General features: G+C 34.7%; 2 protein-coding genes across 8 annotated transcripts in view; one reads left to right on the top strand and one right to left on the bottom strand.

Annotated features, from left to right (window-relative positions):
- The window catches only part of LOC130443141 (diacylglycerol lipase-alpha), a 31746-nt gene extending 18525 nt beyond the window's left edge, over nt 1-13221 (top strand). For 3 of the 6 annotated variants that reach the window (XM_056777631.1, XM_056777630.1, XM_056777627.1), the window contains 4 exons: nt 4731-5174; nt 8515-8744; nt 12254-12452; nt 12517-13221. In XM_056777631.1, the coding sequence (XP_056633609.1) occupies nt 4731-5174; nt 8515-8744; nt 12254-12452; nt 12517-13122 (1479 nt within the window). In that variant the 3' untranslated portion in view covers nt 13123-13221. The remainder of the gene's footprint in view (nt 1-4730; nt 5175-8514; nt 8745-12253; nt 12453-12516) is intronic. The other 3 variants (XM_056777626.1, XM_056777629.1, XM_056777628.1) reach the window with 1 other exon arrangement.
- A 2376-nt stretch (nt 13222-15597) lies between these two features.
- Nucleotides 15598-23376, bottom strand: part of LOC130443222 (protein unc-93 homolog A) — a 29817-nt gene continuing 22038 nt past the window's right edge. For both annotated transcript variants that reach the window (XM_056777749.1, XM_056777750.1), the window contains 2 exons: nt 21930-22067; nt 15598-19029 (listed from right to left, as the gene is read on the bottom strand). In XM_056777749.1, the coding sequence (XP_056633727.1) occupies nt 18803-19029; nt 21930-22067 (365 nt within the window). In that variant the 3' untranslated portion in view covers nt 15598-18802. The remainder of the gene's footprint in view (nt 19030-21929; nt 22068-23376) is intronic.

Genomic DNA, 23376 nt, shown 5'->3' with positions numbered 1-23376 from the left:
TATTTACAGCATATGAATGTTCTTGGTTTACTATACAGTCATCATCAACTTTAGCGTAACTGTGATCTCCATAAATAGAAGTAGACAATGAAGGCAGATGAGAGGTAGGAATAGATAGAAAACTTTATACACAAAAGATAATTTGATGTTAAGCATTGTATTTTACAAATTAGAAAACACATCAGAAAAGCGTTTGGGACATTTAAGCAAATGATTATTTATCTTGACAATTGACAGTAATGACATTTTTATTACACGACCGTCGCGATTGGTAAGTGGCAGAACTAAATTTAGATGCAAGTCGACCTTCTTATTGGGTATGTTCTGTGGTGCAGGGGTAGTAGATGTATTCAGTATGAACAGCACCTAAAATAGCAATCTAATTTTGGATATTTTTTGAACATTGAAAGTACAATAATTATGCAATTTACATTTGTCGAAATCTATCCAACTTTTAATTGTTGTTCCAGAAAACTCTACTATCCGCTGCAATTCTTGTAAATTCTCTCTTACTAATAATACAAGGGTTGGAAATATTGATTATGAGCCTATTTATTGAGGTGCACTCTATGCAGGTTCATAAATACCTCATTTATTCGATTAAACAATACTAATTAACGTTTCGATGAGTTTCTAATGTGTAGTTGAACAATTATCAGTCATTTTCCATTAAAACCTCATAGTTTTCTATCGAATGGTATTAAAAATTAATCTTAGATCCAGTTACTTGACTTCAGTTACTTATTCAAAAGTTACTCTCAGTATTTTTATCAAAAAATGGCTTTACCTGCACGTGGCATGGCCCCAAAAAAGTAGGTACCTTCCTTACATTAACAGACGGTGTCTGACACGATGTGTATGGACAGGTTCAACATAAGGATAGAAGACATCAGGGCTCACACATCAGAGTTACCACTCCCATAGATTTCAAACCTCCACCGTCTGATACCAGGTACAGTATATGCCCCCCAAAAGCTTGTTCCAATTATTATCAAGCGAGTTATTTATGCAAATAAATAAATTAGTTGAGAAAATAATTCGAAATATGATTCAATGAATATGAAACATAAGAATTATTATTTATAAATAAATATGTCCGAAATACACCTGACAGTTTCGATTTGCAGTTAAAGCACTGTATCGGTATATTATGTCAAAGGAATGCCGATGACATAGTCATCTATGTAAGAGGATGCTTGAGAAAATGCTCTGTGACATACTTCAAACAGGATTCAACTATACAAGAAGGTGGTGTCGATCATTGGGACTAAATGTCAACCCGAATAAGACCTACCTAAGTTCCTTCACTAGAAAGAAAAACTCAACCTCAAGCCAATGCAGTTAGACGGGCAACTCATTAAGTGAAAAATAAAGAGGAAATATCTGGGACTCACACTAGATAGTAAACTTATCTGGAACAAACACAAGAAGGAAATAACCACAAAAAACTTGATGGTGTACAGAATCTTCGCTTGTAATCCAAAAATCCTACAGTGGATGTACACGGCAATTGTGAGACCAACCATCACATATGGGGCAGTGGTTTGGGGTACTAAAACTAGTTTAAATATCACGAGAAACAATCTCTTGAAGATACCAAGACAGGCTTGCATATGTGCAACCGGGGCCATTAAATCATACCCAACAGCTGCACTAGAAATGATTCTAAATCTTCCACCTCTCCATATAGTACTGGATGGCAGAAAAAACATCACTTAGAATGTTCTGAGACGGAATCACCAAAGAAAAACCGTCTCTAAATAATGACCAATGCAGCTTAGCTTTGAGAAAAAAATTACCTCCATTCTAAGCTGTAGAAGTTAACAGAAATTTCATCAAATGTTGTACAGATAGTCTAGAACCATTATTGTGTCCGATAACCAAGCAGCCATTAGAGATTTAAGTTCCAATATCATAAAATCTCTAATTGGGATTGCCTAGAAACTAGCTAGGCAAGAAAAATGAAATTACTCTACAACGGATTCTGGGACACACCGAAGTGAAAGGAAATAAAACAGTTGATAAGCTTACTAAAGCGGGTGTAGACAAGCCCTTCGTAGGACCTGAACCCTTCTGTGGTGTTAGCTACAGAACAATAAAAAAACATTGGAAAAGAAGGTAGATATAAGCAAAACCAATTATCGGGACAACTTACACGGACTGAGAGAGACAAAAACTCTCCTCGGAGGTTATACCCAGAGAAGATCTGCTTGAGTAAGAACAACCTGCGAAGACTAACAGTGTCCTATCGGGGCACTATCGCCTTAATGGACACCTGAAGACTTGCAGATGATGGGGCATGTACCTCTATTCGCAATGTGAAATACTATGGATCTCCAGAGCACTACACCTGGAAGCGTATGAAATAAAAGACGAAGACTTTCTAAAAGAAGTGGTATTAACAGATTAATGTTAACTCTCTCGTTTTATGTATGCTGGAAGCAAACTTTAAGTATACTAAACATATACCGTTAGAAAGAGCTTTATAAAGTAAATACTCGGGATATGGGTAGCATTAACTGAATGATTACTTGACAGATTTCGTGGTCTCAAGTCGTCTCAAGTCTCAAGTCAAAAGTCTAGCAAAAATTTGTACCTTATTTTTTTGGAAAATATCGAACGACAAAGCATCTAAAACTATGAAAAATACGAGTTTAAATTCGTCAAAATAATAATTCATTTGAAATAAATTAACTTGTCAATATTTATCAATATTTAGTGCTCCTTTCCCTTGCCCTTATAACTGCTTCCAATTGCTTTTTCATGGGTTGAATAAGTTTATTTACTCGATTTTTAGTTAGTGCAGGATTTCTAGCCCAAATTTTCCGCTTAACTTCATTCCATAAATGCTCAATAGGATTTAAGTCCGGGCTACGCGCTGACCAATCCAAAGCGACAATTTCGATATTCGTTCCATACAAATAGAACTTGGAACTTGCAGTATGTGGACGGGTGTTGTTCTGCATTAGGATGAAGTTTTCGTCGATAAAACTGGCGTAGAGAAAGTAGAAAAATTTCTTCTATGTATCAGTTCGCTGATAATCTCCCCGCTCCACTGCCAGTTTCAATAAAAATCAACTCGATTTTCACTTCCCTTGAAATAGGCGCCCAAACTATCCGAAAGCCAAGTTTCCCTTAATGCAAATCTTTCTCCAGGTCTCCTGTAGACTCTTCTATCGCTACCATGCAGACACACTCTCCTTTCTGAGAAGAACGGATCCCTTTCTGTTCGTCAGCCCAATTAACGTGCTCTCTAGCAAATTGTAGACGGACTGGGATTAATTTGAGGCTAATAGCTGGCTCAATGTTAGCTGTCTTAAATCTTCTTCCGGCCCTCTGAGCTCTTGTTGGACTTAAACACCAGTGAGGGTTAGTTTTGTTCGCGATTTGCTGACAATCAATCGGTCATGTCTCTCGGATGTGCACCTTTTTCTTAGATGAAAGTTACGAGTCTTTTGGTGACGAAAGTAATTTCTGGAAACATCAGACTAACTAACGTTCAGCGCACTGGCCACTTCTCGCCGACTCTGGCCTTGTCGCAATAGGGTGACCCCTTGAGCAACTGTATCACTTGATGTCTCCATTTTAAAGTGGAATTATTGTTTGTTGTTAACTGATAGTCGTGAGACAGGTAGATAACCTTTTATCAGGGTCAGTTATCCCTAATTACCACAATTGTAAACATGCATAAAAAGGGCAGTTACCGATCATAACATATTGTTGGACTGTGAGAACATTACATTATTCCATATCATTTTCAAGCTAATGCCATTAGCTTCAAGTTTTCACTAAGAAAAAATACAATTTCGTAGTTAGTTTTTTTGCCAATGACTTGTGATTGCAGGGGTGTCACCTGAGCCGAGTATTTTTTTTTCTCAAGAGTGTAGTTTCTTCAATATTAGGGTCAGTATATATGATTTAGATTTCCTCGGCCAAAAATTATCAATTTCGTGTCACAAAAATATCACGTTAATACTTAACGAGGACTCCTACAAGTGAATAACTGAAAAACCCAAACGAATACTGCTGCTTCGATAGGTCACTAAACTTGCGTAAGATGGAGTACAATCTAGATTTTGAAACCTCTGTAAATTTCGTAGACAAAGCAGTAATGGTGAATCTGCGGCTTTCTTTAACCATTCTGTCAACTCGTTGAACCAAGTCATTTGAAACGATAGAATCGCGTCCTTGGCTCTCAGCATTAAGCACATCATTACGGCCATCTTTAAACTTTCGACACCATTCACGCACAACACCATCACTTATGAAGTTTTCCCCATACACACGACTCATTCTCCGATAGATCTCTGCAGCGCTATGGACTTCAACCTGTAGAAAACGAATCACACTTTGCAATTCACACTTGGAGGGAGAATCAATAATGGCGGACATGTTTACATGGCTGCAGCACAACGCCGACTGACGCCTCGTATATTGATACATGGAAAAATATAGATATAACCTAAATCAGATATTTTAGAGAATAGTAATAAAAAGCATGCGTCAAATTATAGTACACAACAGCCGATATGATTGATCTTACTGTTCAAATGCAGTAATTTTCGCTTCGTTCGAATCAGAAATTGTCCAATAGAATAATATTATACTGCTACCACAATTATAGCATATTATCAACCCAAAAATATTTGTTATTGACATCTGTAACTCGTACTAAATGAAACAAAACGTGCTCCTTAGTAATATCATTAGCATATAAATTCTCCTTTTAGGTTGTAACCAGCAAAGGTCCCAAAAAACCTCAACGTTCCGCTTCAACCAGCGAACCTTCTTCCAACTATTATTCAGCCCCATCCTTACCTAATTGCTTATTAGAAACAAGTTTCACTTCTTTACAAAGCCCTTCCAGTAATTCGTCCATAACCAATGGTTACTATTCGACCAGAAGTCAACAGTCTCCAGTTTCTTCCACACCTAATATCATTTACCCGAAGCAGTTGCCGTCCAGGGAAGAACCAAAAACTGTATGCAGAAGTTTGAGTCTCAGTTTAAAAAGTACTACTAGTACGCAGAGAGCAGAGTTGATACATGATGATTGGTTGGGATTAGCTCCACTTGCTAGCCCTGAGAGTTTGTCGGAATTGTCTAGTATAAGTTCTAGAGCTAGTTTAGTTACTACCAGTAATGTTATCGTCGAGATTAATCGTACACCGAAGGTAAGTAAGTTAATTTTTTTTCACGATTAGAATGTTAATAAAAGTGATAATACAGCATCAGAAATTTTCAAAATTCATTTCTACACCGGAGGGGGGGCAATTAAGATCAGCTTATCTCAGGAATGGATTATATTACATGGTCCTACACCAGAGTCTGAATGTACGACAAAAACTTTCACGAATTTTGTGGACTGATGAAGCTACGTCTCATAGTAATGGTAGAGTAAATCGCTATAATATACAGTACTGATCCTAAACGAATCCCCGTTGGATGCAGAATATCCAACAAATAATTAGTTCATAGACAGTATATGGGGAAAGATATTTAGGCAATGTTCATCGGCAATTTTACCGAATATTTATGTTACCGGCTATTATTTCGTAATTGGAAGTGGAAATAAAACTGTAAATAAATTTTATTTACAACCATATATGCAATGCTGTCACTACTAACGTCATTGAAGGTTAGAAAGTGTCATATTACACACATCTACTTCCCGCTCTCGGTAGGAAGTTTCATTCCTGTCTCGAGATCATATCTAACCTCGACGCTACGCGATATCTAATCTCTCGATAGTAATGAAATTCTTCCCACCTCGGTGTGTAATATACTATTACTAACTTTTATTCATTATTCAAATTTATTTTTCGTAAGATGAACAGTATAATAATGACCTAGGTGTAATGGTACATAAGAGATTTTACAAATATATCTCGTTTCGCTTCGTTGAATAGCATACTCTACACGTTCTAGTTGGATTTTTTTTTCTAAGACGTGATCTTTCTTTTTGTTCGGAAAGTCTGAAGGGTGTGTCTTTATAATGAGCTGTTTTATAAATTCGAAAAGTATCAGGTGCAATTCTTTAAAAACAACACTCATCGATTCTCTGGCCATTTCCTAGAAATAGCTAGAAATTTTTTGTATCTTGTACTATTCTCTAGCAGATAGGTACAGTCGAGTTTATAAGCGTTGAAGAAGGTGCAGTTTAATAGAAAAAAAATGTTAGCACGATTTCATGGAATCATCTTAAATAGTTGATATTCGTACTATTCTTTTATACTTTCAAGCAATATATCAGGTCCCTTCCGTAAAAAAATCATTTTTCAGTGTGTAGGCTTTAGGATTTTTCTATCAGGATCTTTGGTAAGCCACGGCTGTAGATATACATTATTATAATAATTGTCTTGGTATATATGATGCCACTGACAAAATTACGGCTCCAACACACACAATATTATTTTCTGTAGCTTGTTGCCTTCCTCTAATAGACCTTGAAGTTTTATATATACACACTCTCAATTTCCGAAAGCATTGAGATTAAAATTCCATATTCCGCTTTTTTTTCGTTGGATTGTATGCCATCTGTATGGTACCATTGCTTTTTCTAAAACTAATTCCCCCTTGGAATTGAAATTTTGGAATTATAATATTTCAAAAGAAGTCTAATATGTTCAAATCGCATTCTGGATATAGTTGCTCGAAATATTGGTGCTTCAACTAAAGGATCAGTTAACCAATAATCTCTCTAATGAGATTTATTGGTTTGGGCCATCAATACTAGTAATCCAATAATTTTTATTTCATTATTGGTAACTTCTGTCTATGGTACCGTTTTTGCAGAAATTTTAAATACTTCTTTCATTGAATGTTTCAAATTGGTCTGTGTAACGACCAAATAAAAAAACACTATCAAAAAATGAAGCCGTCACACCACTGATTAGTCGGCGCGTCACAAAGTTCAATAGCTTGCACCAAGAATATTTAATTTATTCTACAAGTGAGTCTCTAGCATTCCCGTTGGTAATTAAATTGCGTAGAATTTGTTGAAGAATTCGATTATTGTATATAACGCGTCGCCGTTGAAAACGCTTTTTGATAAATTGACGAAATCTGGTCTCAGCAATTTTTATGTTCGACCTATTCAGAACATATACAGAAAGTCAAAAGGTGTAGTCAAGTTGGGAAATACCCTATCAAAACCATTTTCGCATTCGAAAGGTTTTAGACAAGGGTGCAGTTTATTACCAACATTATTCAAAATATACATTCAGGAAGCTCTGAGTAGTTAGAGAAATAAAATTGCGAGTATGGGAATTGAGATAGAGGATAAGTGCTTAGCAACTCTATATTTCGAAGGCGACGAGGACGCTAGAAAGTTGGAGGACGAATATGCAAAATGGGATTTGAATATGAAACAGAATATCTTTAAGAAGAAAGTACAAAAGGAGACGATTCAAATACCTATGAAGCATAATTTAGGAAGATGGAATAACAAAAAACGATAAAAGAAATATAAAACTTGTGTCAGACCAGTAATGACATACGCCATAGAAACGAGGGCGGAGACTGCAACTACTAAGCGGAGTCTTAGAGCGACCGAGATGAAGACATTACGCTCAATCACAGGGAAAACAATAAGAGACAGAATAAGACGCTCCGGATATAGTGAGATGGACCAGAACTAGAAGAAGAGCATGGAGAGATCATGTCAATAGAATGGACGACGATCGACTGGCGAAAATCGCAAAGGAAGAGAGGCCCAAAACAAGTGGACCGCCTGGAAGACCACCAAAGCGCTGGTATGAGAGCTGGTCCTCGGAGTCACAACTTAGGCTGCCTCTTTGAAAACACAAGACATAGTCTTAAAATAAGAAGAAGAAGAAGAAGAAGAAGAAGAAGAAGATAAAAGAAATAGAGTGCAAAAAGGGGAAAAAGCTACACAAATTTGTGGTCAGAAAAAATTAACCTAACCACAAAAATGACAATATACAAAGTCAAAGTAGAATCTTTTTTACCGAATGGTTGTGAGTGCTGGCAACTAACAGATAGGCAGAAGAAAAATATGGGGAGTCTGTGGGAATTGACTACTTATATAGATCCTACAAGGTATCCAGAACAGAGTATATACGGAATGAAGATATACGACGAAAAACAAGTTGAGTATACACGACTTCAAAAAGAATACAGTCTAAGCAACTGCTCTGGTACGTACATGTGATGAGGATGGAGCATTTGGCTGAAGAAAGCCGAAGAAAGTGTTTCAACCGCAGAATAAAAAGAGACGAGGAAAACCCTCAAAGACCTGAAAGGAAGGAATTGAACAAAATATGAAATACTGAAAGTGGTATGCGCTGTATATATATAATTTTAATTTCTCAACTATTTCCTCTAGTGGTGGACCTAAAATTCTGGAAGTTATTTTCACGTATTTTTTTTTGGCCACTTTTGTTTTATGTTTCTACTCTCGAAGCTATGAGATATGGCCGATAGTCTTAGTTGCCCACCCTTCGTACTTATTTCAATTACTTTTCAACTTGTTAATTGTTTAAATCCCTTTAGATTATACGGAGAACACCTAAAATTATTGGTAACTTAAGTTCTTGCGCTGATGATATAAGAAACATTCGAAATTTCCAGAAAGCTAAAACTTTCAGAACAAGACTAATCACCAATAATAATATCGAAAGTTCATCTAGCAGTAATTTGAGCTACGAATCGGCATCAAGCAGTACCAAATGTTGCACGGAAAATGGTACTGCCGATAACAGTAGTGTGATTAATAAATGCTGGTAAGTAGTATAGTGATAATTTTAAGTAAAGTTCGGTTCTTATTCTCTCAATCAGTTACTATAATTATTTTTTCAATATTAGTGTAGCTGCAAGTCCTCCATATCTTTTATTATTACTTTACATAATAAATACTCGTTTCTTGTGCTTTTTTTATAGTGGCATACTAGTCTTAACTGTACATTTATTTAAAGTAAATAGAAATCTAATAAATATATTTTATGTCTCTGTTTTAAGAAGTAATTTTCAATCAGAACGGGTCTAAAATTAAGACAGGAACAAAAACATTTATAAAAGTCTAATAAGAAACTAAAGACATTTATCTATAAATAAACTCGTGGCCATAAATAACGCACCACCCTCCATTTCAGTATCAAATCCTAAAATGTTAATCTTTTGAGCTTCTTTTTTTTCTATCACAAAAATTTAAAGTATATTAAATGTTAGCGATATAATGTAACAAAATTTCTTATCAGCAAATAACTGTTTTTGTGGTTTTTTTTAAATTTTAATTTTATACATATTTTAATGTTTCTTTCATTGTATTGTTATACCAACTTGTGGACAGCAGTATTTAAGTCAATCAAGGTGTGTTAAAGTCGAGATTAGTTAAACAAAAAATGAATAGAGTTAGGCAGTTAAGTGAACGCGAAGCTGAAAGAATAGCCGAGTTAGTTAGAGTGGCAAATCTGTTTGGCGTACACCACACAACCACTGGCAGATTGGTGCAAAGATTTCGAGAGACCGGTTCACGTTCTAGGAGGCCTGGACAAGGACGTTCTTCAGTTTTAATTAGTCGAGATAACCGTTTTTTGCAATTAAATTCATTTAGAAATCGGCCAATGACAAGTGTCGGGCTCAACAGCCTTTTACGAGAAGTCCGAAATGTAAATATCTCTGATAAATCAATAAGACGACACCTTCAGAATGCTGGTCTACACACCTACGCACCATTGCTAACCAGGCAGCATCGTATTGCTAGACTAAGATTTGCAAGGCAAATTGGTGCCAACTTTTAATTATTGATGAGACAAGAATCAGTCTAAGAGGTCCAGATGGACGTAATCAAATTCGAAGACGGCGAGGAGAAAGATTTGCGCAGTCTCGTATCATTCCCAGGGAGCCGTTCCAAGGAGGTTCTATCATGTTTTGGGAGTCGTTCCGTTTGAGCCATTTATTGGTGATGATTTCCGCTTAATGCACGATAGTGCTAGACCTCACATTGAGGCAGATGTTCTGAATTACCTAAACGAAGTAGGAATTCATACCCTGGACTGGCCACCATGAAGTCCAGATATGAATCCTATTGAGTATGTCTGGGACATTTTAAAACACCGCATTCGTCGTCGAAATCCATCTCCTCAAAATTTAAAAGAGCTTGAGCAAGCGGCATTAGAGGAATGGGGGAACATACCTCAAGAAGTGATACAGCACCAAATTGCATGTCCAGGAGAATGTTAGCAACAATTGAATCCAGAGGTGGAAATACACGCTTCTAGCGATTTAAAAAAAGGAACATTATTGTTTAGAATGCTATTTTATTTTTAAGAAAATTTGGTTTTATTGCAATGTTTTTATTTTTATTTTTTACTCATTAAAAATTACTCAAAATTACTACACATTTCTTATTATTGCATCAAAATGATTGGAAAGAAATTTTTGACCACGAATACGAACGAGTACGAACTAAATTCAAATTTTCTCTGTATGTTATTGTTGTAATTTAAGCAAGAAGGCTGCACGCTATACATTTTTGTATTTTCAAATTACATTTATCACTGACTGGCAACTACGAATCAGTATAAACTTGGACCTTGACTTGATTTAGACCCCAGATTATAGATGACGTTTATCGACAAACTACGCCTGGGGGTAGCTTAAGCTTCAGTTTAACATGAAACGAATGATCCGAACCTAACTTTTTCATATTGACTACATTTTCACAATATTAGAAAGGGTTTTTGTAAGGTGATTGAAGATTTAAACTTAATATTTGATGAACCCGACGGCGATGATGAAGAAATTATCAACATTGTCGACGTGCCGAGAAAACGAAAATGTATTTGTTCTAGAGCGAATTGTTATATTTTCCCACATTTCTTAGATTTGTTGTGGTTCAATCGAAAACATATATGACCGTTGTGTAATTTTCATCATTAAATTCCCTTCCCAACTCTTCCCAATTTTTTTCTTTTTCCTGCACGATTTTTGTTCTTTAGACAACTCTCCTAAATAATTCAACTTTAAAACAAATATCGAAAAAAATTGTGACATCTGGCAGAAAAGTTCAAATCATAGCTTAAACTCCAGTTTTTTCTCCATTTTCTCACTGTGAAATTGACCCTTAGAGGAGAATTCAACCACTGAAAGTGGAACTCTAACTCATAATAGTCCTACTCACTTAAAAAATGATGACCTCTAACATTTGTAGCCTTTATAATGAAATTATTAGATTCCTAAAGCCTTCTGTCTCTTTCAAATGCTTCTCAGGGCCTAAATAACTAAATAAAGCACTAGTTAACAGAAAAAAAATAACCTTGGTGTGGTTACAACGTCACTAGAGTATACTAAGCAATGAGGAAACAGACAGCCTTGCCAAAAAGAGGTAACGACTCTCTACCTTAGACCAGAGCCCTACTGTGAGTTGCCACATCAATAACAAACTGAACTGATGCCTAAAGAATCAAATAGAATCTTACTGGAATAATATAATTCATAACATTATCAGCAGAGAACTTCTCGTGATGACTAGAAACGACATTAAACTGGTGGTTGGTCTTTTGATGGGTCACCGTCTTAAGATGATAGGTTTAGCAGAGGACGACAACAGCAGATCATCTACTCCACGAGTGTCCTGCCCATTTCATCAAAAGGCTTGAGTACCTGGAAGTGGGACACAAAAATCATCTAGATTTAGATGTTGAGTGGCTGAAAAGCCAAAGCAACTTTCCAATTTACAGGGTCTAAATTTGCAACCAGATTATTGTGATGTTTTTGGTAATATATTTTCACAGGGATCAGCCTTTTTAAGTAACTTGAGTGACGTTTTAAATAAGGAGCTAAATTACATCAACAAGTAAAATGCAAAAATTGAATGAACGGGCTTAGAAACGAGCCTGGAGAGTGCTGAATAATGTTAATGGTGTATTTGAACAAAACTGTGACTATTAACAGTTTTTTTAAGCAGACATGTCCAGAAAATAACCTTAAACGCCTCGGGAGAGCTTCTAAAACATTTCTTTGGAAGTAAAAGTGTTGTTGAATTAGGAGTGATAATCGACCTCAATCAGCTTCAATGGATGCCAATCAACAATATCTGACAAAAGTAAATGCCAAACCACCCAAATATATTTTATATATAAATTTGTGTGAATATTTTAATTTATGAAACTGTACGTATTTAAATTTTCTATTACAATAGTGTCTTTCAGAAAACTTACAAGGAGAAAAATAACCTTGTTAAACTGCCTTAGATTCTCGATGTGGATAATTGAATTTGTGTTTATTCTAGTGAAGTTGACAACGAAACGAGCGATGCTGAATTCCAATCAGCAGAAGATATATTAGACAACGTTCTCGCCAGTGCCGGATGTAAAGAATTTTTTAACTCTGATTCAAATATTTTAGAAGTCAACTTCGACTTTCTACAAGACCAATCCGCTGAAAATATAACTTCGGGATATTACGCTAATTCTCCTAATTATCCAACGGTAAGTCAAAAAATTATAAGTCTAGAGGTTATATAGGTAATAGATGAATTTGTATTTTTTAAAGGTTATGTCACCTTGTTCACCTCTCCCCATTGATCAAGATATGATATCTAACTTAGCCATAGATCTAAATTTGGATGAAGACCATAGATCTATAAAATTTCAAAGACAACCTTCTAGTCAACCATCAAGCAGTGTAGATTCCGGGAGCGTTTGTCGCACACCTTCAGACATAACCAAAAATGTGACTTTCAATCCAGAAGTTATCACCGTAGACGCAGTCATTCGCGAACGACGTCCTTCACCGCCTAGATGGCGGCAGTTGTTTCGGGGAAAAGCTTCTAGACAACGACCCGAGGCTACGTCACCTATAGTCGAAATAAATACCAGTGCCGTGCCAATAAAAACGATTCTATCGGTTAAAAGGAAAAGTCACGAGGATTTGGAAACTTCGGTACCGAGTGATTTACCGTTAAAAAGTGCGTTATCGAAAAAGAACAACGAGGAAGGCGAGCAGTGTTTTTCGAGGACAGAACAGCTACCCCTGTTGAGTGGTTTGAACAACAGCACGAGTGAAAGAAAGCCCAGTCCTTGTTACGTGAGAAGGAAAAAATACGTTTATCCTTCGGATGTAGTTATGATGACACAACCGAATGAAAGTGCTGTATAAAAATGACAGTTTTAACTAAAAATATGTATAAATATTATAGAAAGAAGTCGATTTTTTTTTATGTATGTGTATATAAGATTAAAGTAGATATATACTAAATTTTGTTTTATTTGAAAAAACAAATTTTTTGTTTAAATATTGGTCTTTAAGAATGATTTTGGTGTAGGTGAGAAAGTTTTAGAAGTTTACTGTGCTCGTATAGGTACAAAAATGTGAAGGAAAGTTGATCATAAAAGAATTATTACTTTCTAATAATTTTTTTGAAAATCTGTCTTTGAGTAAAGTTAAAATTCATTGTTATCGAAACTAAAGTACATTATCAAAAAATGATTGTAAAGTATGAAAAAATACTTGAAGGAGTAAATGAAAGACATAATGTAAAGTGTTTTAAAATTTATTCCACTGGACCTGAAAGGCTTATACAGGGTATCTAGTAAAAACTGAAAATCAAGTTCCCGTTTTTGTCCCGGTTTTTCCAGATTGGTTTTCACATTTTTCAGGTTGAAATATTCATTTAACCAATTCTTGCTCCACTGCTGCAAAATGTTTTTGAGATTCTTCAATTATCTTTTTCTTTTTTGTTTCCAATTTTTCTTTTTTCGGTTTCCTGCAAATCTTGTCATTTTTTGTATTTTTTTTATGCTGCGTCGAATCTTGAGTAGGCATTCCTCATAGATTTTGAAATTTCTACATTTTTTGGTCCACGAATCTTTTGTAGAAAATCGCATATCAATATTTGGGGTAATTATCTAGAATAGGTTACACCCCTCCGATTTTAGTATGTTATAGAGAGAATTATGCTGAAAAATTTGATATATATATATATATATATATATATATATATATATATATATATATATATATATATATATATATATATATATATGTCCACGTGGTATCTCCATTCCCTTCGCCACATATCTCCTTTATTTCATCATTTCTTTCGTGGTCAAATACTGTGTGTCCCGCTATTGATCTACTAAATCACTGTTTCCGATAATTTCCATCCAAAAATCATCTACTCTATACCATCTGGAATAGTTTCTCATCTTATCAGATTCATCAGTATATCTCGAAAAGTCCTGTCTGCTTCTTCCAATGTAGTGGCATTGCATATGTTTGCAGTCAACAAAAAGTTAAATGCTTCAGACATCAGCTGGATCGATGCCATACTTATTGGTATTAAGGAAACTTATTTCTTCGGTTAATTCGAATGCTAAGGGGCAAGGTTTGGAAACCGTGTACATAAAATAGATTCTATAATCCTTGAGAAAGATCAACATTTCCTAATCTTTGATCCCAATGCATTTTTTGCATTGGCGTATCCTAAATCGATATCTTGCACTTTTTTGAGGCCGCAAAATAAACCAATGGCATCTTTTTTGAAAATGTCCATTTTATAAATAGAAGTGCTTTGAAGAATTTCAACGAACCGCTTCAGTAAGTTATTCATAACGGAACTCATGTCTTCATAATGAAATGGAGTTAGGGGTTAATCAATTTGAGGATTTTTTAAGGAATGGTTCTTCGGATAAGAACTGAAAGAATGCTATTATCCAACGGTTTTTAAACTTTCACGTGATGGCTTTTGATCAGTGTTGCCAACTTCTGGTTACAGAAATCCGGGACACACAAGATTTATCAAGCCCTTATCTTGTTTAAAATTAGACAAGAAATGATAACTTCGGTTCTAATCAAATCCACTGCAATAGTCTCCGGATTTCGTTCATTTGAACTGCATATGAGAAAATTCCTTCTCGACTTAGGCGTCACAAGAAAGGATACTTAGGATACAACGGTTTTTAGCGCATTCAAATTCGCTTCTTTAGCACTAGTGAAAATCTGACCCCATTTCTACTGAAGTTTCAATTTGAACGCTTGCAGATGAACGTCACTTGTACATTTTTACTGCTTATATCCCAAACCCGGGATAATCTATGTCCCGGGGGCAGACAAGACGGGACAAGTCAATGGGAATCGGGGAAATCCGGGATGGTTGGCAACCGTGCTTCTGATTCGTGTTCTGCGAAGAAGATATGAATTATTTTAAGCGCGAATACAGTGACTAAATTTTCTGAGAATCAGGTATGCTTCCTAGCCAGAACATGATTTCGGAGCAACAATGGATAAGAGCATTTCATGTCTGGAAGGACTGTCTTTGAACAAGTTGTAGCATGCTCTCAATTTAGGCAACTATTGATACGCGAGTTCGTAAGAGTGCTGTTACGAGGAAGGTTCAACATGTTTTTTCCATTGAATGATGCGATTTTTGAGCTCAGTCGGAAAGTTTTTGAGCTATACCAACATCAACTTGTTATGTCGGGTTGGATCACTTAAAATTCATTTTTGAGCAAAGAAATTGTCAGTAAAATCAGTTCAACTGTTTTATCATTGTGATTATTTTGTAGTCGATGCCAAAATGTGAAATCTTGTTTTTCATAGGATCAGATAAATTACAAATTGAATAAAACAATATCATTTATAATATTTTTAATAGTTCCAAAATGTGTTTACAAGTTATTCAATGTGAAATACTAGCAGACAGTAGAAAATGTGTGCTTCAACCATCAGAAAAATACGTATATCTCTTCCAGAATTAAATTACAACATTTTATCATTTTTATCTCACAGATAGTTGTTAGTGTTATAATTATTAGAATGACAGATTAAAATGAAAAATAAATTACCACAAGATTTTTTGGAAACTATGATCCTCTGGATCAGCAAAAGGAAAAAGAAGAAGAATACTTGAAGAGGTGATCTAATTTGAATATCTGGGGGTAACAACTACAAATAAAAAAAAACAGGATTTCAGGGGATGGGAAAAAGAATTTGAAAGGAAAGCAAACAGAAAACTGCAGTGTAAAATTCCAAATCTTATCAAGATAAGTGAAAACTACAGATTATATAACAGTTTTTCGGCCAACTGCTTCGAGCTATGGATGTTATTGAAAGAGGCTGCCAATAAATTGAAAATGTGGGAGAGAAAAATATTTGTGGAGAAATTCATTCTGATGAAGGAGTCTGGAGAAGAACGGATGTAAAAATAATAATCGTTTGCTCAAGTGCACAAAGAGTTATTGTTGGGACTAACGTGGCCAGACGTCCGGATAAAGCCGGACATAGATAGGCCTTTTGTAAGGCTTTTTACATTTCGCAAACGAGCTTGGTCGAGCGCAAGCGACGAGAATCGAATATCGGTCGCTCATGCAGGCCCAAGTGCCGCCCGTCGCTCGTTTTCTAATCACTAACAAAAAGAACGTTGAACGATAGCTCATAAAAAATGAGTAGCCTATTTTAAATCAATAATAAGTCAATATTGTGTTTCAGAATTCCTAACAAGTTGTCAGTATTACTTTGTTTATTCCAAATAACGCAAACGTTGAAAGAGCTTTCTTAATAGGTCAGCAACGGACGAAAAACGTATGTTGACACTGTTGCCAAAATATTGGTTGTAGAATTCAATTTGAGATGTAAGGATTTTTATAAATAAATTTTGCAAGAAATTTATTTATAAAAGGTAGGGAAAGGAGAAAAGACAAATTAGGAATACCAAAGAATAAATGGATAGAAGACGTAAAGTTAGATATAAAAAAGTTTGTTATGAATAAATAAGGGCAAGAGGCAAGACGGGATCAAATGGAAAAATTTAGTAAAAAAGATAGAGCTAACAATATTAAGAAAGTTGTTAAGCCATGGGTCAACGTGATCTTTTTGCTCTATATATGATCCTGAAACATCTATTAGCTAATAGCGAATCCTAAACGAGAACGATATTTTAATGAAAGTAATTTTTCACGATATTTAATGTTTATAGATCTTTATTCAGTTGTATGATTGATTCTAGATATTAAATAATTGTTATTGAGCCGTTATTTACCCAAGTACAAGGCTTTTACATTCAACTGCAAGCCTAAGTAACTCGAAAACGAAATAACCAATCACCTGATATAATACTTCGATTAGTAAACTGGATCGGGATCATTGTGGCAGAATTGTGTGTTGGCGAACTGGTGGATTGGGATATGATTTCTAATATCCCACATGGAACAAAGTACGAGGCATATTTTTTAAGTAAGTACCGTTTTGCGATTCCGTCGGCGCAACCCCAAGGTCTACGCCATTACAGTCTGATTCTTCATTATGTACGTTATTTACTGAGTGTTTAAGATGCCTCCGACAATCGTGAATCCCGCCGATTGTGGAGTACGAGCTGTTATACGATTTCTTAGTGTTAAAGCGTAATACCAATCGATATTCATGGTGAGATCTGTGAAGTTTACGGACAAAACATTATGAGTGATGGAATGGTAAGGAAATGAAGAACGGAGTGGGCGTCCTTCGGTCGTTAATGAAGATTTGGTGCAAAAAGTGGTCGAAAAGGTGAATGAAAACAGACGCTTTACAATTTCATCATTGTGCGAGTACTTTCCTCAATATTCTCGTAGTGTTTTGTATCGCATTGTGACGGAGAACTTGGAATACCATAAATTGTGTTCACGTTGGGTTCCAAAAAATGTTGACAGCTTTGCACAAAACCCAACGCTTAGACAGTGCATTGACTTTCCTTGAGTGGTAGCACAATGAAGGTGAAGATTTTTTAGACCAAATTGTTACTGGGGACGAAACATGGCTGGGTGGCCTATGTCACACCAGAATCGAAACAACAATCCATGGAATGGCGACATTCATCATCACCCAAAAAAGTTTAAGCAAAAAATTTCTGCCCGAAAAATCATGGGTCTTATTGTGAGACATTGAACAATCTGCGTCGTGCAATCCAGAACAAAAGACGTGGCAAGTTGAGTAAAGGTATCGTTTTGCTGAATGACAATGCCCGTCCACATGTGGTTAATCGGACCAAAGATCTGAACAAATCTTTTCAATGGGAAATTCTAGATCATCCTCACTACAGCCCTAATCTGGCGCCCAGCCCACCATTTGTTCCTGCACTTGAAGAAGCACCTGGGCGGTCAGCGTCTTCAAGACGATAACGAAGTTAAAAAAACAGTTGTGATACAGTGGTTAACAAGAAGTCAGGCGGCAGAATTTTATGAAGAGGGTATTCAAAAACTGTTGCCACGTTATGACAAGTGCCTCAATATTCACGGAAATTATGTAGAAAAGTAGATTAAGGTACAGGCTTTCATGTAAAAATAAAATTATTGCGATATCTTTGCACTTCCTTTTTTAATTCCAAAACGGTACTTACTTAAAAAATATGCCTCGTAGAATCGATGATAAATGGCGGTAGAGTAAGATGATACAACAACCGTTATAGTTCTTCCGATATTAATTGCAGAAGACAGTTATGCGAGGAACAATCAATATTTCATAAATACGCACGGCAGTCATATCAATTTAAGAAATGAAAAATAATTTTACTCCCCGTATAAAATTCCGTAAGCATCTAACAAACCGTCATTCCACGTGGACGCATCCTCTCCATTGTTTTTGCTATTGATATTGGAAGAACTATAACCTCAAATGCATTATTTTGTTTGAACTATTCGGAATAGGATAATTTTAATCATTCAGATCATAGTTTCCGAAATATAAAATAAATTTTATATGAAATTCCTCAGAGTTTTTGATTTAATCAGATAATGTATCACTGATTAAAAAGAATTCTGAACCTTGCTGATATGTTCGCTATGTATTACCAAAAGCTTAGTCTAGGTCATAATCTAGATATATTCTTCACTTTTCTCACGTTTTCCAACCATATTTCCAGCCAAGCAAAAAAAACTACAGCTATAACCATGAGGAAAGCTATAGAGTACAATTTCCATATGTTACAGAGGAAACCGTGGAGAAAAAACGATAGAGACAGTCCCGAAAACTTGAAAAAGGCCGTATTGATAAAAGGGGCTTCCCAGTGATCGGCATAATGTCCAGTTAGGAAAGCTGAAACAAAATAATTAATTAAAAAAGTGGATACGTTTAATTTTGTTAGTCTATATCGAATTTCAACATAAAAATATGGGTTTTATTTGAAAGCTGAATCCATTTTAATTTTGGTCACAAAATATCGAAAATCAATTTTTTTTTAGGTTGGGCTAGGATTCCCTTCATGTTTTTTTTGTAAGTTTGCTTGATTTTCACAATGATTTAATTAGTTTTTTGTTTAAACAAGTAATGATAAGACTTTAATTTTTTCTATGAAACAAAATTGATTTTTTTCCTCTTCCAATCATTTACCCAAAATATTTGTTTTCCTTTTTCGATTCTTCTCCTTTTTTTGTTTCTCTCGTGGACATATCTTCTTAAGACTACTATATTTTTATGTGTTTAATTCTATAATAATGGTTTGGAGTATATTAAGGATTAAACTAAGCAAATATTAGTTATTTATGTAAAAATTGCTACGAGTGAAAAAAAGTTTCCTTACTCACGAGTTGCATACAAAATTTTTTCTACGTCCATAGAATTAAAAAAATTCGACAAAACTTTTATCAATTTTTATTTTGAAATAGTGATATTAAAAGTACAACTGTGAACATTATTAATTTGAAGTGAAGAAGTTATATTACTATTGGTACTTGATTTGGCAACATGTAACGAGTTCAAAGAAATAACATCGTCTACAGTTGTATTAGTATTTATTGGATTGTTGGTAGGATAGTGAACATTTACAATGTTGCTTGAAGTCGAACTAGTTGTTCCCGTTAAAATTTTTACTGCCGAATCCATTTTGTTTTTTATTGAGTCGTCCACGCAACCCTCCGTAACTGTGTTGGATTTCCACCCAAGGTGGTTCTTTAGTTGAATTATATCATAGCCGGAATCCACTAATAGAGGTGCCGAAGAGCGTCGAAATGTATGCTCAGTGTAGTTTTTTTGGATTAGGTAAATTCAAATATGGTACGATAAGCGAGGGAATTTTTGGAAAGGTATTGATACCTACAGCTTGGGTTTTGCATTTTCCATTTCTATACTGCAAAAAGAAATAATCTGTTTTGACATTTGTGGGTCGTTGGTTGTTATATTTCTTATAAATGTTTACCAAGTTTGGTAATTATTGAGTTTAGATTGCATACGCACGATTTCCTTGAAATTTTAGTATATTATATAGTTTTTTCTGCTGAAAAAGAAGATATATTTTGTGTAAGAGCCTAACCTAATTTAACCTAACCTAATCTAACCTAACCTAATCTAACCTAACCTAACCTAACCTAACCTATCCTATCCTATCCTAACGTAACCTAACCTATCTAAATTTTCAACTTCAAAAAAGTATGTGAAGGAATAATTTTCGCGCCCTATATATAAATATTAAATTAATCAGCATAATTTTCTACATACATATAAATATTTCAAGGAAATCGGGCGTATGCAACCTAAACTGAATAATTACCCCAAGTTTAATCTATTGTCAGATACTTCACCAATAACTGTAATTCCACGTTGAACATGAGTTTTTGTATCAGGTACTGTGATAATTAAAACATTTCCGGTATTATTAATATCATAACACTTCATTTTATATAATTCCTCTCTCCGCAGCGCTCCTGCGATTCTGAATATTAAAGCAACCTGAAAGATGTTACAAATAATAATATCATCTGGAGCTTGCAACAGAAACTTATTAATTTCTTCACGTGCAAATGTTTTACATTTTTTGGATCTATTGCCAACTGATTTATCTTTCAAATGTGCAATGAATTTCGAGTATTTACTGATGTCTGTGTCGTTATTTACCATAAGGGTGCCTTTCAGTTTTAAATAAGTCGACCAAAGTGTTGAAGACTTCCAGATTTTGGATTTAGTTTCAAAGTAAGCTAGTAACACTCTTTCGGTGAAGCTGTTTATACCTTTTTTAGTACGCTACTCCAAAAAAGAATTACATTCCTTCAAATACTGTTTCCTATATTTCTCAGGAAGAAGATTCATAGCTGCAGTTGCCGATTCAACATCTTCTGGTGTGCAGTTTAAACTTTCTTCACTATTACTCTCCATCACTAATAATAATACTACACTCCTTTTAATTAGACACAAAATGGATTTTCTTGAACAAAAATCAAGAAATAAAAGTGTGACAGTTTATCGGTGAAACGAATTGACATGAGAAAGAAAGCCCAATATTTTGATAAAACAATTTTATAATTGCGTTAAAAAATGACACGTTACAGCACGCTTTTTTTTAACGCAAAAGCGTGAAACAATTAATCGCTACGGTACTTTTTTTCACGCTTTTTGACCGATACAGAAATTACATGCTTTATGAATGCAAATGAATGAAAAAAATGTGAATATTATAATGAAAATAACGTAGAAAAAATTGTTTACCTACTTGTTTTCATCACAAGGTTGTGTTTTTATGAGTGAAATAAAACTCCTATCGCAAAGAAAAAACATAAAAAATTATTTAAATAACACCATATGAAATTTAATTTCGCAAATATTCTTTTTTATCGATATTAAATCAAGATTAAAATCGTCTTTTATATTGTTGAAACATTCATTAATTTGACTTTTATATTCATTCAATTTGGCTCATAATACTGCTTAGGAAATTAAACTACTATCCAAATTAAAATATAAGGTAATAAGTATATATCGCATAAAATTTTTGGTTTTTACCATGAAATAAATTTAAATTTAATAATAATTCGAGAATATTTGAATTTGCAGAAAAAAGTGACAGCATTTCCAACAGTCAGACTTGAGAAAACTTCATCTTTATAGATACTATCAATTGTTCAAAAGTAGTTTAAATTACTAGTAAGCATATGGTTCGAATTGGTGAATAAAATTAATTTTATTATTGGTTGCTGGTTTCATGAAATAAACACTTGTTTACTCACTGAAACTGAGCATTTCCCACGTGGCATTACACACTCCCCAGGCAGCCGATATCACATAGAAGATAGCTGGGTCATCTTCGCTAGGTTTTAACACGATAAGAACCATAAAAAGACAACCATGAAACGCGAAACCAACACCTAAAATATAATCACATTAAAATAATTCTGTCAGCGAACAACTATCGTTCTGGTTGGTCAAAAAAGAATGTTGCAGATACTTCTGATAGAAAAAATTTGCATAAAAGTGTTTGGAAAAAGACCGCTCCAAATATTTTCATGTTTTGTAAGTGTTTCTATCAATATGTGATGAGGTATACTTTGCGCGATTATTATACAATGTGTTCCCGGATCTCATAACTATAAACTCTAAAGAATAAAGACCCTTCATCCATCCAGGGGCACAGTATATGTCCCTATCTATTCAACTCCGTGTTCTTTGATTTCCTGGTGTGACCCAATTGCCTATTTTATTAGAAAATGTGTCTTTTCATTCAAATCATTTATCTTTACATCTGCAATAGTAGTTAAATTTGAGCAACGTGGGGTGATTAACCAAAAGAGTTGACGTAAGTGGATATTAAAAACTACATCAAACAACAGGCTCTAATGGTAACAGAGAGAATTAGATATATCACAGAAAAGATGGAAAATTTTTTCTAAAGATACCAAGTTTATTGAAATCGGTTCAGTTGTTTTGAAGAGGAACTCTTGAGGCGTCGGTGAGTAAAACTTACCCCAAATTATATCAGTCAAGGCTACTAATTCGTTTTTTTTAAACAATTCGATTGTTAATTTTTTATAGCCGCCAAATTAGGTTTTAAGCAATCTATTACCAATTTTTTTATGTATTGGAATTTTAAACTTAATATATGTATAACAAACAGCTAAAATAAGTATGTGCGAAGCAATATTAAGACCGTCAGCAATAGTAAGACTCTGAGAAAGATTTATGGTTGAATTTAAGGAGATGGAATTTACAGAAGAAGAATAAACAAAGAAATATCAGAATTGTATAAGCACCCAAGTATATCCCATATAATTAGAGCATAGAGAGAAATGGTTAGGGATATACTGTCAGAATGATAGAAGATGGATGGGTAAAACATGGAGAAGTTGGAAAAAAAGTAGAAGAAGATCCAGAAAAAAATATAATTTAATGTAGATATGCTACAATTGAAAAGGAAAATGACTGGATCTCTAGATCTTTAATACCTTTCCTTTCCTTTCGTACAACGGCGTACCGTAGGTACACTAATGAAATTGTGTCTCCTACTGTCCCAACTCTAGTATCATAGAACTAGTCCTTAACAAAAAATCAAAATTTACAGTACGCTTTTTTCAACAGGAAAGCGGAAACCTCCAAAAATTTCGTCATGGGAATACTGTTGGAGGAAGTTAGAAGAGATTTGAGAATAGTGGGAGCGAGGGACTGGTAAAATGAGACAAA

This window comes from Diorhabda sublineata, chromosome 4, assembly GCF_026230105.1.
Source record: "Diorhabda sublineata isolate icDioSubl1.1 chromosome 4, icDioSubl1.1, whole genome shotgun sequence".
Classification (NCBI taxonomy): Eukaryota; Metazoa; Arthropoda; class Insecta; order Coleoptera; family Chrysomelidae; genus Diorhabda; species Diorhabda sublineata.
Note: the sequence above shows the minus strand (reverse complement) of the source record. Positions and strands in the feature narration are given on the sequence as shown.